The 21,078-nt window shown below is 43.3% G+C and overlaps 1 protein-coding gene across 1 annotated transcript in view; it reads right to left on the reverse strand.

Annotated features, from left to right (window-relative positions):
* Positions 1 to 280: 280 nt before the first annotated feature.
* The window catches only part of LOC131198551 (inactive phospholipase C-like protein 2), a 72,862-nt gene continuing 52,064 nt past the window's right edge, over positions 281 to 21,078 (reverse strand). Inside the window, exons 4-6 of the mRNA XM_058183324.1 lie at positions 18,989 to 19,064; positions 16,097 to 16,206; positions 281 to 1,930 (exon numbers count right to left, since the gene is read on the reverse strand). Coding sequence (XP_058039307.1) covers positions 1,745 to 1,930; positions 16,097 to 16,206; positions 18,989 to 19,064 — 372 coding nt within the window. The 3' untranslated portion in view covers positions 281 to 1,744. The remainder of the gene's footprint in view (positions 1,931 to 16,096; positions 16,207 to 18,988; positions 19,065 to 21,078) is intronic.

Consider the following 21,078-nt stretch of genomic DNA (forward strand, 5'->3'; position numbering starts at 1 on the left):
CCACAGCTAATTAATGCTGTTATAGTGTCTCTTTGATGTTATCTCTCCATCTAGATGATGGTTATCCCCAAAGTATTCTGTTTTAGAATGTTACAATACTGGCTCTGTACAGGTGCTTAACCAATATGCCTGAATGTTTAACACAGAAGTACCATGTTTATAATTCCTTGTCTAGCAGCCATGCAGTGGCTATTATTAATAAACCACTTTGATTCTGTTGTATTAGTGCAGGGTTCTAACATCAAGAATGACCCATTAGTACAAGGAAGAGAGCAGCCAAAAGAGAAGCTCAGGCTTTATTGTCAACAAAATCCAGCCTATTAATTCCAGAACAAGTCTTCTATGGTAGGCAAGAAAAAAGTACTGCAACCTTAACTCCTCCTTCCAAGTCCCAAAGAAAAATGTAAAGTAGAGACCAAGATACACAACCAAAATCCTGCTTTGCACAAAGGCAGAGCATAGCAATTTTCATCTCTACAATTCCAAATCTTGAAAAACTTTGAAAAATATCCAAATTTAAAGAGTTGCAGATAATTTCTTAAGATAACGTTAAGCATTAACTTCTTTTAACTGAATTTTCTACAGAAAATGGTGCAACTGCAATGAGAATACAGTGGAAGAAACAGTGGTTTGATATTTAACATTTGGATTTTATCTTCATATGATTTATGATCAACATAAATCTTTGCAAGGTTAACTGGTTTTATTTTCCTAGTCTGACTACCTCATTTCCCTCCTTTTTTTTCATTAATTTTTTTTGAGGGGAAATGAAAAGGACAACCCTAAATTTCCCATTAGGAGAAGAACCAAATTCAATTTAGAAAAGCTTAAGAATTCACCACCACCATTCACCCCACACCCTTCATTTCAGCACTGCAGGAAGGAAACAAAACAAAACAAAACAACAACAACAAAAAAGAAGATCTTCCTTTTAACCCAATGGTTCTCTCAGATATTGTTAGACTGCATCTCCATTATCCTCAGCCACCCTAAACAGTGTTCATGGATTGGGGGAGATGTAGCCCAACATCATTTGGAACCACTCCTACTTCTGCTGCTAAACTATTCTGAGGAAAACTACAGGTAACACTTCAGGGAGGGTGAAGTGGACCAGAAAGAGAAATTGTTACTATTGCCATCTCAAGAAGGCCCTCTCTCTCTCATATTCATTAGAGGGGCTCATGTTTGCAATTCAGCCAAGAATCCTTGAACAATATTATCTAGGAACTCCGCTTGGGCAGTACCATCAGTATCTATCACTATTCTTGCTAGGAGATTCAAACAAGGAACTGCAGAACATGCCAGTTGTTATATTCCAAGCTCCCTTCAAAGGATTTGCATCAGGCCTCCTTGCTACTGTCCCACGCCATTGGGAGATCCTGTTTTCGTTAGCTATTGGCTCTTGAAACCCTGCTGAAATGCACACAGAGGTTTTCGTTAATTTCAGTGTGTCAAAAATGAGTCAAAAATCTGTAGCTTTCACATACCAGGTAAAAACCATATTTTCTGTCACCTAATTTTTTTCTTTTTGGGGTTTTTTTTTTTTTTAAATCTTGCAATAAGGGAGCCCTACCTGTTGTTTTAGACACAAATACTTGCAAATCGATTGACATTTTCTCATTCGCCTTCTCAGGGTTAAAGACAACCCTTATTCCATGTAAGCACCTGCCACATTGTCTAAATCTATATATGGCAATCTGGGTCCACAAATCCCACTGGTTCCCATAGTCTTAGCCCTTTCCAGTCAGGAAGATCCTGGCTCGCAGGCGCCTTCAGCTTCTGGGATAGGGTCAAGAACAGCTCGATTGCGGAAGAGGTCAGGAGAGGCAGCTCCGTTCCGTCCAATGCCACACGACTGGGCTGCGTTGTGGATTTGCCATAGTGTATCTAGTGCTTCAGCCTTGGAGTGCTTGAGCAAATCAGCTTGGCCCTAAGGAGGAGGAGGAGGAAGGAAAGGTATGAGAAAAGAACAATGGTTAGAAAGCTTAGGAAAGAAAATGTGAAGTTAAAAAATGCAGAACAATGATTTTTTAATTACATTTTTTAGTCTGATAACTTGAGAAATCATCAAGAACACCAGCAAGAAATGAATGAGAAATATTTATGGTCGGGAATGGAATATTGCTCAAATATAATTTTGCTCAATGCAAGTGCTCCCCAAATAATGTTCAAATCCTTCCTCTCCAATCTGGATACTTCAGCAAACACTTCCATGGAGAGCTAGTTTGGTCAAGTGGCGAAAGTACCAGGATAGAAACCAGGAGAGTGGTTCTAGTCCAATGAGTTCTAGTCCCGCTTTAGGCATAAAAACCAGTTGGGTGACCTTGGACCAGTCATTGTCTCTCAACCCAACTTACCTCATAGGGTTGTTGTTGAGGAGAAATTTGGAGGAGGAAGGAGAATTAAATATGTTCACTGCTTTGAGTTGTTTATAAAAATAATGAAAGTGGGATATAAATTAAACAAATGAATGAATAGATATGCACATAGTGAATAACACGTGTATATTTCTTCAAAGAAAAAAGTGGAAATGCTGCAAGGGATAATTCTCAGTTACGGCCCTAAAATGTGTGCATTTATAATGAAGAGAATACTTCTGGCCATATGAAGAAAGTTCTGTGTATAAGATAGACAAAATATTATCTGTATTAGCATTTCAAGTTTAAAGCTTGCATTTCATTACAGATATACAGATATACAGACATATATAGTCTGTATATTAACAGTCTGTTACTAACAGTCTGTTATTAACAGCAGCTGCTTGCAATTACTGCAGGTTCAAGCCCCACCAAGGTTGACTCAGCCTTCCATCCTTTATAAGGTAGGTAAAATGAGGACCCAGATTGTTGGGGGCAATAAGTTGACTTTGTATATAATATACAAATGGATGAAGACTATTGCTTGACATAGTGTAAGCCGCCCTGAGTCTTTGGAGAAGGGCGGGATATAAATGCAAATAAAAATAAAAAATAATCAGCAAGTTAAATACTGCATTAGCTTTTCACTTTGCCTCTATTGCCTGCTTTAAATGATTTGCTTAATAGAACTGCTTAAAAGAATTAACCTACAAATGTACTTTTTAAACTTAATCTTCAAACTTGCATATTTAACAACCTGGGCAGAATTTAAATTGCCAACCTGTTTTGTGCATTGGGGTCAGAAATTATGTAAGGGGCATCAAAAATACTGGCAAACAGAAGGGTTCAAGGCTATGAAAAATGATACTGAAATGATTAAATGTATCTTGTGAAATCATGATACAAGATCCACTGCATTATTGCCTATGCCCGTGATGGTGAACTTATGGCACACAGGCCAGAGGTGGCACGCAGCATCCTCTCTGTGGGCATGCGAACTGTTGCTCCAGTTCAGCTTCGCCATGCATGTGTGTGTGCCTCCTGTCAACTGGTCTTTGGGTCTTTGGGGTACACGTGCCCCCCCCACGCATGTGGGGGGCACATGTACATGTGCAAGGTGCATGTGGGAGCTATGCACACCTGTGGGGGGGCAGAGAGCGGGGCACATGCATGGGGCCCACAAGCACATTGTATATGGGGGGTTCAGGCACTTTGGGCACTCGGTCCAGAAAGGGTTAGCCATCACTGGCCTATACCAGTGGTGGGTTGCTCCCGGTTCAGTCCAGTTCTATAGAACCGGTAGTAAAACCAGCAGAAGGCTCCACCCACCCGCCACAATATCATCATGAGTAATTTGTGTGTGCAAAGCAAGCATGCGCACATTCTCCCATTGCAAACCAGTAGTAAAAGTAAGTAGAACCCACCCCTGGCCTATACATATATAAAGGGAAAACTTTTAATTGCAATATATTAATCACTTCTACCACCATCTGTCCATATCCCATGTATGCTCTTCTTTAAGTAATATTTATTGCTAGCTCCATCATGAAAATAATTCTAGGCAACATATATATATTATATTTCTAAAAGCTGTTGAACATGTTTTTCAACTTTCAGCCCTGACGATAAAGTGATAGACTTAGATTCAGTACAGCAAACCTGTTTCTCACCTGCTTTCAATACAATATCTTTACACTGTAATAAAAGTCTCTATTATGTGCAGTGAATGCTGTTAGAAAATGCAAAAAAAAGAAAAAAAAAGAAAAAGAAAAAGAAAAAAACCCTGCAAAACACCCAATCAATAACCCTCTCTCTGATAAAAAGAGAAATCCATGCAGTACAATAATAAAAAATGTGAGGAATACAATGCCTGTTGTAGAAACCTATTGATTTATCTCAATGTTCATTTATTCCTTCCTTTTTGACTCAGATTTGAACATTTGCCATAGGTGAATTTTGTCCTATTTTGATAGTGCACGTTATTCAGTTATTCAGTTATAAAATTATTCTAAATAATTTGCATTTTCTGTTTTATTAGTGTGTTACATTTACTTTTAGCATAAAGATAGTTAAAACAGAATTGTCTTTATTATTTTAAATCTTGGCCCATGTTTTAGATAGCACTAGAAATGAAAAAAACAGCTGGCAACAACAATTAAGTATTGCCAAATATAAATTAAGGATTTATTAAGATGACATTAAAGATTTGCTACTTGATTTTTGAAAATTAAAATAAGAAAATAATCAAAACATGTAATAATGACAAAGCCTTTACATTAGTTGGAATTGCATGGAATTGTAATTCTATACAAAAACAAACAACTCTCTCCTACTATAATGCTTGTATAATTTTTGTGATATTTGCTTTAGATTCTCTTCATACACTCCTAAAAAACACACATTTTAAACATCTACTTCTTACCAGTGGTGGGATTCAAATAATTTAACAACCGGTTCTCTGCCCTAATGATCATCTAGGTAGGCATAGGTCGGTGGTCATGTGACCGTGTGGGCGTGGCCAACTCAACATCACTCACATCGATGGGCGCTTTGCCTTAGCTGTTACAATGTAATAAGGGTTAACTAGAGAGGCAGTTTCTGTAAGCAGGGCAGTAAAGATTAGGCTAGAAACACCACCAGAATGTTTCCTTCCTGCCTTCCTTACAGGATTAGCCCTGTAAAGTGGGAAAAAACAAAATGAAATTTCTTCCAACAACTGGTTCTCCAAACTGCTTAAAAAGTTAACCGGTTCTCCCGAATAGGTACGAACTGGCTGAATCCCACCACTGCTTCTTACATAAAAAATGTGCCCCACAGAACAAAATCAGTACTCAATGAGTAGTCCTTAATGGTAAAACATCCACATGGAGAGAAGTAAGCAGTGGGTACCACAAGGCACCCATCTTAGGCCCAGTACTCTTCAATATCTTCATAAATTACTTAAATGAGAAAACAGAAGGGGAACTCATCAAATTTGCAGATATCATTAAACTGGCTGAAACATCCCAGAAAACAAGTTCAGGATCCAAAAAGACCTTGGCAAACTTGAACAACGGGCCCTTATCCAACAAAATGAATTTTAACATGGAGAAAAGCAAAGTTTTACATTTAGGCAGGAAAAATCAAAGGTGTAAGTACAAATCAAAAACAGTAACCATGAGAGGGACCTTGGAGTCCTAGTGGATGATTACTTGAATATGAGGCAGCAGTGTGCAACCGCCGCCAAAACAGCTAACAAAATCCTGGGTTGTATAAACAGAAACATAGAATAAAGATCATGTGAAATATTAGTACCACTTTATAAATCTTTAGTAAGACCACACCTGGAATACAGCAACCAATTTTGGTCACTATACTATAAAAAAGATGTTGAGACTGCGGAAAAACTTTAGAGAAAAGCAACTAAGATAATCAAAGGCCTGGAGACTAAAACATTTGAAGAACGGCTGCAGGATCTGGGTTTGGCTAGTCTAAAGAAAAGAAAAATTAGGGGTGACATGATAACAGTATTCCAGTATTTTAGAGGCAGCCGCAAAGAAGAGGGGGGTCAACTTATTTTACAAAGCGCCAGAAGGCAGGACAAAAAATAATGGTTGGAAACCAGGGGTGAAATCTAAAAATTTCCCCTACTGGTTCTGTGGGCGTGGCTTAATTGGTGGGCGTGGCTTGGTGGTCAGATGGCTTGGTGGGTGTGGCCAATAACAATAAATAATAAAAATAATAAACAAAGTATAAAAAAACAATAAGAGGTACCAAAAACCAACTTTCACACTTTACACACACACAACACAACACAACACAACTGACACACACAATGTAAAAGCAGCTGCACTTCACACTTCACACAGCCACAAAAAGCTCAAAAACCAACTTTCACACTTTACACACACACAACTAACACATACACACACACACACACACACAATATGCCACATACAGCTTTTTGAGATTTTGTGTGTTTGTGTAGTTAGAGTGAAACACTACAGAAACACACCAAATCTCAGAAAGCTGCACAAATATTTTATTTTATTATTTTATTTTATTTTATTTTATTGTGGACTTCAAATCCCAAAGTTCCTCAGTCAGCAAAGCCAGCCAGTTGATCACCGAGGAAATAGATTAGCTGAGTGATTGATTCTGTCTGGCTGAAACTGAAACTGGTTTCGGGCTGGAAAGAGAGCCACGCGTTCATCAGCAATCAGGTAAGTGCCTTAGAATCTCTACTCTTACTTGTAGAAAACATGTTTTCTACAAGTAAGAGTACAAGTAAGGTTCTGCTGTTTTTTACTTTTAAAGGCCTGTTTCGGCTGAAGCAAAACCGGCTTTTAAAAGTAAAAAAAAAAACCTCTGCAGATGTGCGGCTCAGCAGAGGCGGGGGGGGGGCAGGGATTTTTGCTACCGGTCCTCCGAACCAGCAGCTGCCATCGCTACCGGATTGCGTGATCCCGTCCGATCCGGGAGCATTTTTTTTTTTTATTTACATTTATATCCCGCCCTTCTCCGAAGACTCAGAGCGGCTTACAGTGTGTAAGGCAATAGTCTCATTCTATTTGTATATATTTACAAAGTCAACTTATTGCCCCCCCAACAATCTGGGTCCTCATTTTACCTACCTTATAAAGGATGGAAGGCTGAGTCAACCTTGGGCCTGGTGGGGCTTGAACCTGCAGTAATTGCAAGCAGCTGCTGTGTTTTAATAACAGGCTTCTTACAGCCTGAGCCACCACGGCCCTGTTGGAAACTAATTAAGGAGAGAAGCAACTTTGTAACAGTGAGGACAATTAACCAGCTTGCCTTCAGAAATCATGGGAGTTTTTAAGAAGAGACTAGACAGTCACTTATCTGAAATGGTATAGGTTCTCCTGCTTGAGCATCGGCTGGACTAGAAGAACTGTAAGGTCCCTTCAAGCTCTATTCTATTCTGTTCCATTCTTGCTTTCTTCCTCAAATGAGTACCTAAATATCCAGTGACCATCAGATGGCAGTATGTGCCAGCTTTAGATTCTAGGAAAAGCAGCTTACAGGAGAGCGATTGCAGTGTTTGAATGCATTTAAAATGTTTGTTGTCATTTCTCTAAAGGACAACCACAGGAGGCCCAATTAGAATCAAAGCATCACAAAGGAGAGATTAGTCTTTTCCAGGCCTGTGTAAGTCTAGAAAAAAATCCCCCCTCCTAATCCTATGAATCTCACCACCACTACCAAAAACAACTTCTACCTAGGTGAGCAGAATTTTCCTGGGTGGAAGTCAGTTTGCCTTTCTTTTAATCCAGTCCATGCTGCATCTATAGTTGCAGTTGCCTCTTCTCATGTCACTACTCTTATTGTTTAAACTCATTATTTATTACTATTTATTTTTTTTAAAAAAATATATGGATGATCTTATTACAATACATAAACAATCCTAGGTGGCTAACAACCAATGCTTCTGGATCAATTAAAGCTTCTGGTTGACATCCTGTACAGCATGTTGTAAATGGAAAGGGACTAAGAGGCATGGGTGACCATGTACAGAGTTTTCCAGTCTGGGAATGGCTGCAACTGGCACCCAAGACGAATTTGTACAAAATAACTCCAAAGCGAAAACTGCCAGCTGCTTCTTAAGTGGGAGCTGTGAGTCCAAGAGGACTCCCAAATTGGGCACCAACTCTACCCAAGGGAGTGCTACCTCGTCAAAGAGTTAGAATCAGCAACTCTCCAGATTCAGTGGACCCCAAAACTCAGAGACGCTTCATCTTGAGCCCTACCCAAGTCTTCCCAATTCAGAATCTCATACGGTCTAGGCGCTGGGTAAGAATAGTATCATTTGCTTGGCCTGGGGAAAAGGTGTAAAACCGCATTTGCACCCTATGCTGTTGAATGATCTTACCCAAAGTTTTCATGTAAATTATAGATAGGAGGGATATCTTGAGCAAGATTTGGGAGGAACATCTAGGAATGTGTTCTGAAATCTTTTCCAGATTTTGGTAGGCATGTTCTGGAAAGCTTGCTTGGTTATGCAGCTTGCTAATCATGCCGAAAATTACCAGAGTACTCTTATGGATATATGATTTCTAACCTAGGACCTACCTAGTGGCAATGAGGGAAGCGAGGCGCTCCTACGCCTCCACCCTCATTGCTTCGGCAGATAACCGCCCGGCCGCCCTGTTTCGGGTGACCCGCTCTCTCCTATATCAGGAGGTGCGGGATGACCCTTTGCAGGGACGAGCCGAGGAGTTTAGTGGTTATCTATACGATAAAATCGCTCAGCTGAGGGACGGTCTGGACCGAATTTGGGATGATCCAAGCGAGGGAGAGGAGGCACGTCTTGTTGAGCACATTTGGGATGAGTTTGACCCTGTGGCTCCCGAGGACGTGGACAGGTTATTGGGGAGGCTTCATGGCACGACATGTTTACTGGACCCGTGCCCTTCCTGGCTGGTACTGGCCACTCAGGCGGTGACACGAGGCTGGCTCCAGAGGATTATCAATGCTTCTTTGTTGGACGGGGTTTTCCCTGCCGCCTTGAAAGAGGCGGTGGTGAGACCCCCCCTTAAGAAGCCCTCTTTGGACCCAGCTATTTTGGGTAATTATCGTCCAGTCTCCAACCTTCGCTTTGTTGCGAAGGTTGTAGAGAGTGCCGTGGCGCGACAGCTGCCCCAACACCTGGATGAAGATGTCTATCTAGACCCGTTCCAGTCCGGCTTCCGACCCGGATACAGCACGGAGACAGCTTTGGTCGCATTGGTGGATGATCTCTGGAGGGCCAGGGACAGGGGATATTCCTCTGCCCTGGTCCTATTAGACCTCTCAGCGGCGTTCGATACCATCGATCATGGTATCCTGCTGCGCGGTTGGGGATTGGGAGTGGGAGGCACCATATATCGGTGGTTCTCCTCCTATCTCTCCGACCGTCGCAGACGGTGTTGACAGGGGGCAGAGGTCGACCGCGAGGGGCCTCACTTGTGGGGTCCCACAGGGTCGATTCTCGCCTGCTGTTCAACATCTACATGAAGCCGTTGGGTGAGATCATCAGTGGTTTCGGGTGAGATACCAGCAGTACGCTGACGACACCCAGCTGTACTTTTCCACCCCGGACCACCCCAATGAAGTTGTCAAGTGCTGTCCCGGTGTTTGGAAGCTGTACGGGTCTGGATGGGGAGAAACAGGCTCAAGCTTAATCCTCCAAGACGGAGTGGCTGTGGATGCCGGCACCCGATTCAGTCAGCTGCAGCCGCGGCTGGCTGTTGGAGGCAGTTACTGGCCCCAAAGGATAGGGTGCGCAACTTGGGTGTCCTCCTGGATGATCGGCTGTCGTTTGAAGACCATTTGACGGCCGTCTCCAGGAGGGCCTTCCACCAGGTTCGCCTGGTTCGGCAGTTGCGCCCCTTCCTTGATCGGGATGCCTTATGCACAGTCACTCATGCGCTCGTTACCTCTCGCTTGGATTACTGTAATGCTCTCTACATGGGGCTCCCCTTGAAGTGCGCTCGGAGGCTTCAGTTATTCCAGAATGCAGCTGCGCGGGTTATAGAGGGAGCTATGCGTAGCTCCCATGTAACACCGCTCCTGCACAGACTGCACTGGCTGCCTGTGGCCTTCCGGGTGCACTTTAAGGTGTTGGTTATGACCTTTAAAGCGCTCCATGGCTTAGGACCTGGGTACTTACGGGACCGCCTGCTGTTACCACACGCCTCCCACTGACCCGTACGCTCCCATAGAGAGGAACTTCTCAGGGTGCCGTCCGCCAAACAATGTCGGCTGGCGGCCCCCAGGGGAAGGGAACGAGCTTCCCCTGGGTTTACGCCAAATACCTGACCTTCGGACATTTCGTCGCGAACTCAAGACTCATCTTTTTATCCGCGCGGGGCTGGCTTAAATTGGGATTTTAATGTTAAATTTATTAATTTTAAACGGGGTTTTTTAGCATGGTAAATTTTAATCACTGGGCTAATTTAAATAAGTTTTTTAAATCGTATTTTAAACTTGTATATTGTATTGTCGGTTTTATTATGCCTGTACACCGCCCTGAGTCCTTCGGGAGAAGGGCGGTATAAAAATCAAATAAAATAAAATAAATAAAAATAAATAACCTGAAAGGGCTCCCAGAGCTATGTCATCCCAGTCCAATACTTCATCTACCTGGAGAATAGTGTAGATCCATGCCCATAATTGGTACACAACCATTTGCCATGTTGTCACCGAGTCATAAAATTTCCATGGCTCTTCTAACAGCACACAATGAAACGTGGAGACTTCTCATGAAGGGCAGAATTCCACGCATCGACTTTTGCAAAATGCGGATGGTTTGCAAAGGAGACCATATTCAAGTATATCCCTGTTATATTTATTTATTTATTTTATTTATTTTGTCACAACAATATATATAAGTATCATACAAAAAGATTATATAGTATATAAACATATATATTTAGGTTACCCAGTTTTTTTTTACCCTGGCGGATTATGTTCTGACTTCTTTTTAATTATTAATTAATATTAATTAAAATTAATATTTCCTATTTTGAAAACATGCTGCGGAGTGTACTTCACTTCAGATATTTTGTGCATTCCTGGAAATGTTTGTTCCTCTACTTTATTTCTCATGACTGAAGTCTCAATGGTGGAATTACAATAAATTACAGCTTCACATTACCTTGAGAACGGTGATGTTCCAGGCAAAACTTTCCAGAGCTTTTGTAACTTCCGTCCTTTCATACCTTCCTTTGCCTCCAAACGGTGCAATTCTTTATGAAAACCCACCCCTGGAGAAATACAAGAGCAGCACAAGGGATGAAGGAGAGACAAACCAGACAGTGTCAGAGGCTGCAGCCATCTCCTAATCAAACGATACATCTTTGATTCAGGATTGAAATTTTCTTATTCCAAGAATAAAAGTCAACATTGCCCAGCTATGTATTCTCATCTTGCTATAGTTCTCTATAGGCTCTGTATTATTTTTTTGTAGTATTTTTTTTTAAATCATGCTTTTTGACCAAGGTAAATGGAATACTACATAACACTATACCAGTGATGGCTAATCCTTTTGCCATTGCATGCCAAAAGCGGAAGGAGTGCGGGGGGGAGGAGTGTTGCTTTCCCACACCCATAATTTATGCGCTCTGCCCCCGCTCCCGCACGTGAGACCCTCACGCTTCCTGCAGTTTTGCACCCGATGGCATGGTGGGTCCTGTAGGCCCATTTTCACTCTCTCCAGGCTCGAGCGCCTTTCTAGGAGGCTGGGAAGGTGAAAACAGCCTCCTCCTGAGGCTCTCCAGAGGCCAGAAATGGCCTCCCCAGCCTCCTAGAAAGACTGGGGGGGAGTAAAAAACGGGCCTTCTGGTGGGACTGGAAGTCGGCAAATGGCCGTTTCCGGCCTCTGGAGGGCCTCCGGGTGGTGGTGAAGGAGGCTGTTTTCGCCCTAGAAAGCTCTGGAGCCTGGAGAGCGCAAAAAACGGGTCTTCCCCTCCCCCCAGAGGCTTTCCGGAGGCCGGAAACAGCCTTTCTCCTGACTTCAGGTGGGACCAGAAGACCCGAAAATCAGCTGGCTGGCGTGTGCATGTGCACCAGAGCTGAGCTCGCGTGCCCACCGATATGGCTCCACATGCCACCTGTGGCACGCATGCCATAGGTTCACAGCACTATACTATAAAGTGAAATGTGTCTTTTCATTAAGCATTGTGGACAGGGGTGACATCTACTTACCTTCCCTACCGGTTCAGAAGTGTGAACGTGCGTCAACATCACGTCCAATTTTTGACCCTCTGCAGATGTGCAAAGCCTTCTGCACAAGCGCAGAGGGTCAAAAATGGGTTACTTCCTGGTTAAAAACCAGGAAGTAATGACATCCAGGCAGGTGGGCGGAGCCTTGCGCTGCCACCACTACTGGTTCACACAAGCCGGATAGAACCAGCAGCATTTCACCACTGATTGTGGGTACTCTTCCACTCATACTACTTTAAATTTTATTGATTGTTTTTCTTTATCCTGGCCTGCTCTGTCCCCTACATACAAATTGATTAAGGAAGTTTGGATTGGTTATTCAAAACAAAGTTGAAGTAAGATCATATGTACAGTAGAGGTTTCATTTAGCAACCACTATGCTTAATGACTGAGTTGCCAGTTCCAGCTATGGCTGTTAAATAAAGACTATCTGTAAAACATTATAGGTGCTATCTTTAAGGTAGAAATACTTCCTTAATATTATTTGCCATCAAGTTGATGCTGACTTTTAGGGATCACAGAGGTAGACTTTCTTCAGGATAATGTTATTATTGCTATCTCCATTTTCAAACTACCAGGAAGGGGGCAGTGATGGAATATGCAGTATGACATTGCAACACAAGCTCCATGGCTTATACACTTATGTACAATGCCATGAAATAAGTGCAACAGAAATAGATCTTGTGTTGCATTGCCATGATGCACATTCACTCACTTCGATATTTTTTGGAGGTAGCTGTAGACATTTATGCTATCAACAAAAAATTCACACAGAAAAAAATAACACACATTAATAATATTGCTGTAAAAAGTATACTGAAAGTAGAGAAGGGAGTTTAAAGAGGAAAGTTTAAAAAACAGCCAGCCAGATTCAATTCAATTCAAAATACTGATTATAAAGAAGCAATGAAGACTTCTTCTTCTGCGCATGCGCGTTATGGCGGCGTTTTGAATCTCATGGAGGCGGCGGTCGGGAAGTCCTTGGGCCGCGATGCCGTTCAGCCGCTTGCCTAGCTGCCTGCGCTCTGGTCCCGCATTGACGATCATCTCGGCCGCCGAGAGTGAGGGCCTGGGGCCTCATTGAACTCTCGGCTGCCGAGTACGGAACCGGAGAGGTTTTGGAGCAGCGAATGGCGGCGGCCATGTTGGGGGGGGGTTTGGAGAGACGCCCGGCATGATTCAGCTGATTTTCCGGCCGTTCGGGCCGTGGAAGGAAATCACCGAAGGAGCATTCCGAACATCGACGGAGGGCATGGAAGGTGGTATGCTGGATACCGGGTGTTTCGGATTGCTGCGAATTGTGCTTGCTGGGACGGAATTTGGAGGGGTAAGAACTTGGAGGGGCAGGAACATCGCCCCCCCCCTCCCTCCCTCCCTCCCTGCTTGGACTGGAACATCGCGTCTCCCCCATTGATGACTTTTGCCTCGGCTTGTCAAAATGGGGGGTAGGAACATCGCCCCCTCCCTGCATAGACTGGAACATCGCGTTTCCCCCACGGAGGTTTGATCTGACGGCCTAGTGGGAGGCAGGACGGCATGAGGGCACCGGAGTCGTTTTCAATTAAGGACGCATAACCGGGAATGCGAGGGAGACCTTTTCAGCTTGTGGTCCCACGGACTCTCACGGACTAGGACCCACATGGTTATCTATCGATAAAATCGCTCAGCTGAGGGACGGTCTGGACCGAATTTGGGATGATCAAGCGAGGGAGAGGAGGCACGTCTTGTTGAGCACATTTGGGATGAGTTTGACCCTGTGGCTCCGAGGGCGTGGACAGGTTGTTGGGGAGGCTTCACGGCGACATGTTTACTGGACCCGTGCCCTTCCTGGCTGGTACTGGCCACTCAGGCGGTGACACGAGGCTGGCTCCAGAGGATTATCAACGCTTCTTTGTTGGACGGGGTTTTTCCTGCCGCCTTGAAAGAGGCGGTGGTGAGACCCCTCCTTAAGAAGCCCTCTTTGGACCCAGCTATTTTGGGTAATTATCGTCCAGTCTCAACCTTCGCTTTGTTGCGAAGGTTGTAGAAAATGCCGTGGCGCGACAGCTGCCCCACCACCTGGATGAAGATGTCTATCTAGACCCGTTCCAGTCCGGCTTCCGACCCGGATACAGCACGGAGACAGCTTTGGTCGCATTGGTGGATGATCTCTGGAGGGCCAGGGACAGGGGATATTCCTCTGCCCTGGTCCTATTAGACCTCTCAGCGGCGTTCGATACTATCGATCATGGTATCCTGCTGCGCCGGTTGGGGATTGGGAGTGGGAGGCACCGTATATCGGTGGTTCTCCTCCTATCTCTCCGACGGTCGCAGCGGTGTTGACAGGGGGCAGAGGTGGGCGCGAGGGGCCTCACTTGTGGGGTCCCACAGGGTCGATTCTCTCGCCTGCTGTTCAACATCTACATGAAGCCGTTGGGTGAGATCATCAGTGGTTTCGGGTGAGATACCAGCAGTGCGCTGACGACACCCAGCTGTACTTTTCCACCCGGACCACCCCAATGAAGTTGTTGAAGTGCTGTCCCGGTGTTTGGAAGCTGTCGGGTCTGGATGGGGAGAAACAGGCTCAAGCTTAATCCCTCCAAGGCGGAGTGGCTGTGGATGCGGCACCCGATTCAGTCAGCTGCAGCCGCGGCTGGCTGTTGGAGGCAGTTACTGGCCCCAAAGGATAGGGTGCGCAACTTGGGTGTCCTCCTGGATGATCGGCTGTCGTTTGAAGACCATTTGACGGCCGTCTCCAGGAGGGCCTTCCACCAGGTTCGCCTGGTTCGCAGTTCGCCTTCCTTGATCGGGATGCCTTATGCAGTCACTCATGCTCGTTACCTCTCGCTTGGATTACTGTAATGCTCTCTACATGGGGCTCCCTTGAAGTGCGCTCGAGGCTTCAGTTAGTCCAGAATGCAGCTGCGCGGGTTATAGAGGAGCTACGTAGCTCCCATGTAACACCGCTCCTCAGACTGCACTGGCTGCCTGTGGCCTTCGGGTGCACTTTAAGGTGTTGGTTATGACCTTTAAAGCGCTCCATGGCTTGGGACCTGGGTACTTACGGGACCGCCTGCTGTTACCACCGCCTCCCACCGACCCGTGCGCTCCCATAGAGGGACTTCTCAGGGTGCCGTCCGCCAAACAATGTCGGCTGGCGGCCCCAGGAAGAAGGGCCTTCTCTGTGGGGGCTCCCACACTCTGGAGCAGGCTTCCCCGGGTTTCGCCAAATACCTGACCTTGGACATTTCGTGAACTCAAGACTCATCTTTTATCCAGCAGGGCTGGCTTAAATTGGGATTTTAATGTTAAATTTATTAATTTTAAGCGGGGTTTTAGTATGGTAAATTTTAATCATTGGGCTAATTTAAATAAGTTTTTAAATCGTATTTTAAACTTGTATATTGTATTGTCGGTTTTATTATGCCTGTACACGCCCTGAGTCCTTCGGGAGAAGGCGGTATAAATCAAATAAATAAAATAAATAAAATAAATAACCTGAAAGGGCTCCCAGAGCTATGTCATCCCAGTCAATACTTCATCTACCTGGAGAATAGTGTAGATCCATGCCCATAATTGGTACACAACCATTTGCCATGTTGTCACCAAGTCATAAAATTTCCATGGCTCTTCTAACAGCACACAATGAAACGTGGAGACTTCTCATGAAGGGCAGAATTCACGATCGACTTTTGCAAAATGCGGATGGTTTGCAAAGGAGACCATATTCAAGTATATCCCTGTTATATTTATTTATTTATTTTATTTATTTTGTCACAACAATATATATAAGTATCATACAAAAAGATTATATAGTATATAAACATATATATTTAGGTTACCCAGTTTTTTTTTACCCTGGCGGATTATGTTCTGACTTCTTTTTAATTATTAATTAATATTAATTAAAATTAATATTTCCTATTTTGAAAACATGCTGCGGAATGTACTTCACTTCAGATATTTTGTGCATTCCTGGAAATGTTTGTTCCTCTACTTTATTTCTCATGACTGAAGTCTCAATGGTGGAATTACAATAAATTACAGCTTCACATTACCTTGAGAACGGTGATGTTCCAGGCAAAACTTTCCAGAGCTTTTTGTAACTTCCGTCCTTTCATACCTTCCTTTGCCTCCAAACGGTGCAATTCTTTATGAAAACCCACCCCTGGAGAAATACAAGAGCAGCACAAGGGATGAAGGAGAGACAAACCAGACAGTGTCAGAGGCTGCAGCCATCTCCTAATCAAACGATACATCTTTGATTCAGGATTGAAATTTTCTTATTCCAAGAATAAAAGTCAACATTGCCCAGCTATGTATTCTCATCTTGCTATAGTTCTCTATAGGCTCTGTATTATTTTTTTGTAGTATTTTTTTTTAAATCATGCTTTTTGACCAAGGTAAATGGAATACTACATAACACTATACCAGTGATGGCTAATCTTTTTGCCATTGCATGCCAAAAGCGGAAGGAGTGCGGGGGGGAGGAGTGTTGCTTTCCCACACCCATAATTTATGCGCTCTGCCCCCGCTCCCGCACGTGAGACCCTCACGCTTCCTGCAGTTTTTGCACCCGATGGCATGGTGGGTCCTGTAGGCCCATTTTTCACTCTCTCCAGGCTCGAGCGCCTTTCTAGGAGGCTGGGGAAGGTGAAAACAGCCTCTCCTCCTGAGGCTCTCCAGAGGCCAGAAATGGCCTCCCCAGCCTCCTAGAAAGACTGGGGGGGAGTAAAAAACGGGCCTTCTGGTGGGACTGGAAGTCGGCAAATGGCCGTTTCCGGCCTCTGGAGGGCCTCCGGGTGGTGGTGAAGGAGGCTGTTTTCGCCCTAGAAAGCTCTGGAGCCTGGAGAGCGCAAAAAACGGGTCTTCCCCTCCCCCCAGAGGCTCTCCGGAGGCCGGAAACAGCCTTTCTCCTGACTTCAGGTGGGACCAGAAGACCCGAAAATCAGCTGGCTGGCGTGTGCATGTGCACCAGAGCTGAGCTCGTGTGCCCACCGATATGGCTCCACATGCCACCTGTGGCACGCATGCCATAGGTTCACAGCACTATACTATAAAGTGAAATGTGTCTTTTCATTAAGCATTGTGGACAGGGGTGACATCTACTTACCTTCCCTACCGGTTCAGAAGTGTGAACGTGCGCCAACATCACGTCCAATTTTTGACCCTCTGCAGATGTGCAAAGCCTTCTGCACAAGCGCAGAGGGTCAAAAATGGGTTACTTCCTGGTTAAAAACCAGGAAGTAATGACATCCAGACAGGTGGGCGGAGCCTTGCGCTGCCACCACTACTGGTTCACACAAGCCGGATAGAACCAGCAGCATTTCACCACTGATTGTGGGTACTCTTCCACTCATACTACTTTAAATTTTATTGATTGTTTTTCTTTATCCTGGCCTGCTCTGTCCCCTACATACAAATTGATTAAGGAAGTTTGGATTGGTTATTCAAAACAAAGTTGAAGTAAGATCATATGTACAGTAGAGGTTTCATTTAGCAACCACTATGCTTAATGACTGAGTTGCCAGTTCCAGCTATGGCTGTTAAATAAAGACTATCTGTAAAACATTATAGGTGCTATCTTTAAGGTAGAAATACTTCCTTAATATTATTTGCCATCAAGTTGATACTGACTTTTAGGGATCACAGAGGTAGACTTTCTTCAGGATAATGTTATTATTGCTATCTCCATTTTCAAACTACCAGGAAGGGGGCAGTGATGGATTATGCAGTATGACATTGCAACACAAGCTCCATGGCTTATACACTTATGTACAATGCCATGAAATAAGTGCAACAGAAATAGATCTTGTGTTGCATTGCCATGATGCACATTAACTCACTTCGATATTTTTTGGAGGTAGCTGTAGACATTTATGCTATCAACAAAAAATTCACACAGAAAAAAATAACACACATTAATAATATTGTTGTAAAAAGTATACTGAAAGTAGAGAAGGGAGTTTAAAGAGGAAAGTTTAAAAAACAGCCAGCCAGATTCAATTCAATTCAAAATACTGATTATAAAGAAGCAATGATACCAGATGGAATTTTCAAAACACCTTTCATTCAGAGATAACCAGTTCACACATTCCATTTGAAATGATGAAACAGAAAGATAAACTACAATATATCAATATGTGAAACTGATCATAATCCAACAGGTAATTGAACCACGGTGGCTGAGGAATCAGGCAAATGTGATGCAATTCTATACTTACATTCTCAGAAGATATATTATATTGATATTGTTTCCTGGCTGCTTATTTGTACCCTATGACTATCATTAAGTGTTGTACCTTAGAATTGTTGATGAAGGTATCTTTTGTTTTATGTACACTGAGAGCGTAAACACCAAGACAAATTCCTTGTGTGTCCAATCACATAGGCCTATGATGGCGAACCTATGGCACGCGTGCCCAAAGTGGCACACGAAGCCATGTTGCCTGGCATGTATGGCGGTGCCCATTCCTCTTCTGGGTTTCTGGCGCGCAGGTACACTTGATGATCAGTTGGCCTTTTTATATGCGGCAGTGCCAGAAAGTGGAAGAGCTGGTCTTCTGTTTTCCTGCGTGAGCATGCGTGAGCAGGCCAGCTGATTGTTGCGTGCGCATGCTAGCCAGAAACCCAGAAGAGTAGCTGGCTGAAATCGGAAGTTCAGTAGCTGAAACCGGAAGTTCATTTTCAGGTGCGCGCATGTGCCCTGGCCAGCTCCACTTCCTGGTTGCGGCCCAAACACTCGCGTGCTCCCTTTTCAGCACTCGGTGCCAAAAAGATTCTCTATCACTGACATAGGTCAATAAAAAATTATATTCTATTCTATTCTAACGTAGGACTACACTCTATAGGAGTGTCGGAACAGATGTGATAAACCAGATATTCTTAAAACATTAGAAAACACGGAACCAAGGAGGTCTTATTTACTTAAATATTATGCCATCACTTACCTGCTTGTTGCACCTGAATAATTTTGGCATGAACAGCATCAGCTGATTCAATTAATGTCCGGCTGGTTTGGATCATCTGGAGATTTAAATGTGGGAGAAAGAGAGAATATGTGATAGTTGGATGGGTTTAGAACAACCAATAAACTGTCCCAACCTCTCATAGGCCCTTGGATCAGCCTTCCCCTTGCATTTTGGCATTTATTACAGGATACACAGCATATATATTTTTTTTACCGTTTCACTATCCCTCTGAACCAGTGTTTCTCAACCTTCACAACCTGAAGATGTGTGGACATCAATTCCCAGCATTCCTGAAGTTGGGGAATTCTGTGAGTTAAAGTCCACACATCTTCAGTTGCCAAGATTGAGAAACAATTCTGTTACTTGGAGCCCTGATTCTCCAGGAGAAGATAAATGTGGGATTCAACTGTACTATTCACTGGGAGTTAAATGGCTCCTCCACAAGCACACTCCAAAAATTTTCTTTTGTGAACTATCTCTGTTTACGCAAGTTAGTCACCCTGTATTGTTGTTTTGGGATTGAGGGTTATTGTTCTGTTTGGATTTTTTGTATTTCGGTAGTTTGAAGAAATGTTCTGTCATATGGATTATGTTAGTAATCCCAAACTTGAGTTTGCCACCATCTGTCAAATGTCAATGGAAATGGAAGCACACCCCTCCATATTTTTTTTTTAAATACTTCAAACATGAGATTAACTCCCCAGCTATGGTCTATTCTCCGAATGTGCTGGAGAATAATTATCAACATTTCCAGCCTAGACTGCTGAGAATGATGGAAAAGAATGTAGTCCATGAATGGCTGGATTCACATACCATATTAGAGTAGTGGCCAAAATTGTAGAAACCTTTTGGGAAAAGTGTATTTTCTAAAACTAGCTAATAACACCACGTGGGTTTTTTTTTTTGAGTAGTATTATAAAATTATATATCAATGGAAAGATAATTTAATCAAGAATGTAATGCAATAACTTTTATGAAGTATTTGCTATTATAATAGCAGTTCCAGTAAAAAGAAGAAAAGTGAAACATGTAGAAAAAAATGAGATATACAAAAATTATCATGTCAGTTAATACACATTGACTTGGGTTCTCTCACAACAGGAAGGCATAATTCACAATTTATGGGGACAAATAAATATTACTATGAGTTAACATGATATGTAAAAGTATCTAATGTCTAAGGATCCAAGAATAGGAACTATGGCTTTAAAAGTTCAGATTCTGGCCAGAAGATGGTGAGTTCTGATATCCCATACATATGAAAGTTGGGTGAGTCAGTCACCTTCTCTCGGCCAATTCATATCAATTAGATTAGAATTATTGTGGGAAAAATAGAAGGCAAGAACATTATATATGTTTCCTTGAGTCATAGAAAATAAGCATGGGAGGGGAATAGCATATGTTTTGAAACTTGTATATCAGGGGTGGATCCTAATTTTTTTTACTACCGGTTCTGTGGGCGTGACTTATTTTGTGGGCGTGGCTTGATGATCATGTGACACTGGGGTGTGGCTTGGTGGTCATGTGACCGGGTGAGTGGCTTGGGTGTCATGTGACTGGGTGGGTGTGGCCAATAACAATAAATAATAAAAATAATAAACAAAGTAAACAAAACAAAACAGAAACCAACTTCACACTTTACACACACACAACACAACACAATCGACACACACACAATGTAAAAGCAGCTGCACTTCATCCAAAATGGCCCTGCAACAAGCAGGAACCTCACACAGTCACAAAAAGCTCAAAAACCAACTTTCACATTTTACACACAACACAACACAACACAACACAACTGATTCACACACAATGTAAAAGCAGCTGCACCTCACCCAAAATGGCCCCTGCAACAAGTAGGAACCTCACAGAGTCACAAAAAGCTCAAAAACCAACTTTCACACTTTACACACACACACACACAAAACACAACTGAGTCTGTCACACACACAAAATGCCACATACAGCTTTGTGAGATTTTGTGTGTTTGCTTAGTTAGAGTGAAATATTACAGAAGCACACCAAACCTCAGAAAGCTGCACAAATATTTTATTTTATTATTTGAATAA

This window comes from Ahaetulla prasina, chromosome 4 (genome assembly GCF_028640845.1).
Source record: "Ahaetulla prasina isolate Xishuangbanna chromosome 4, ASM2864084v1, whole genome shotgun sequence".
In the NCBI taxonomy this organism is placed as follows: domain Eukaryota; kingdom Metazoa; phylum Chordata; class Lepidosauria; order Squamata; family Colubridae; genus Ahaetulla; species Ahaetulla prasina.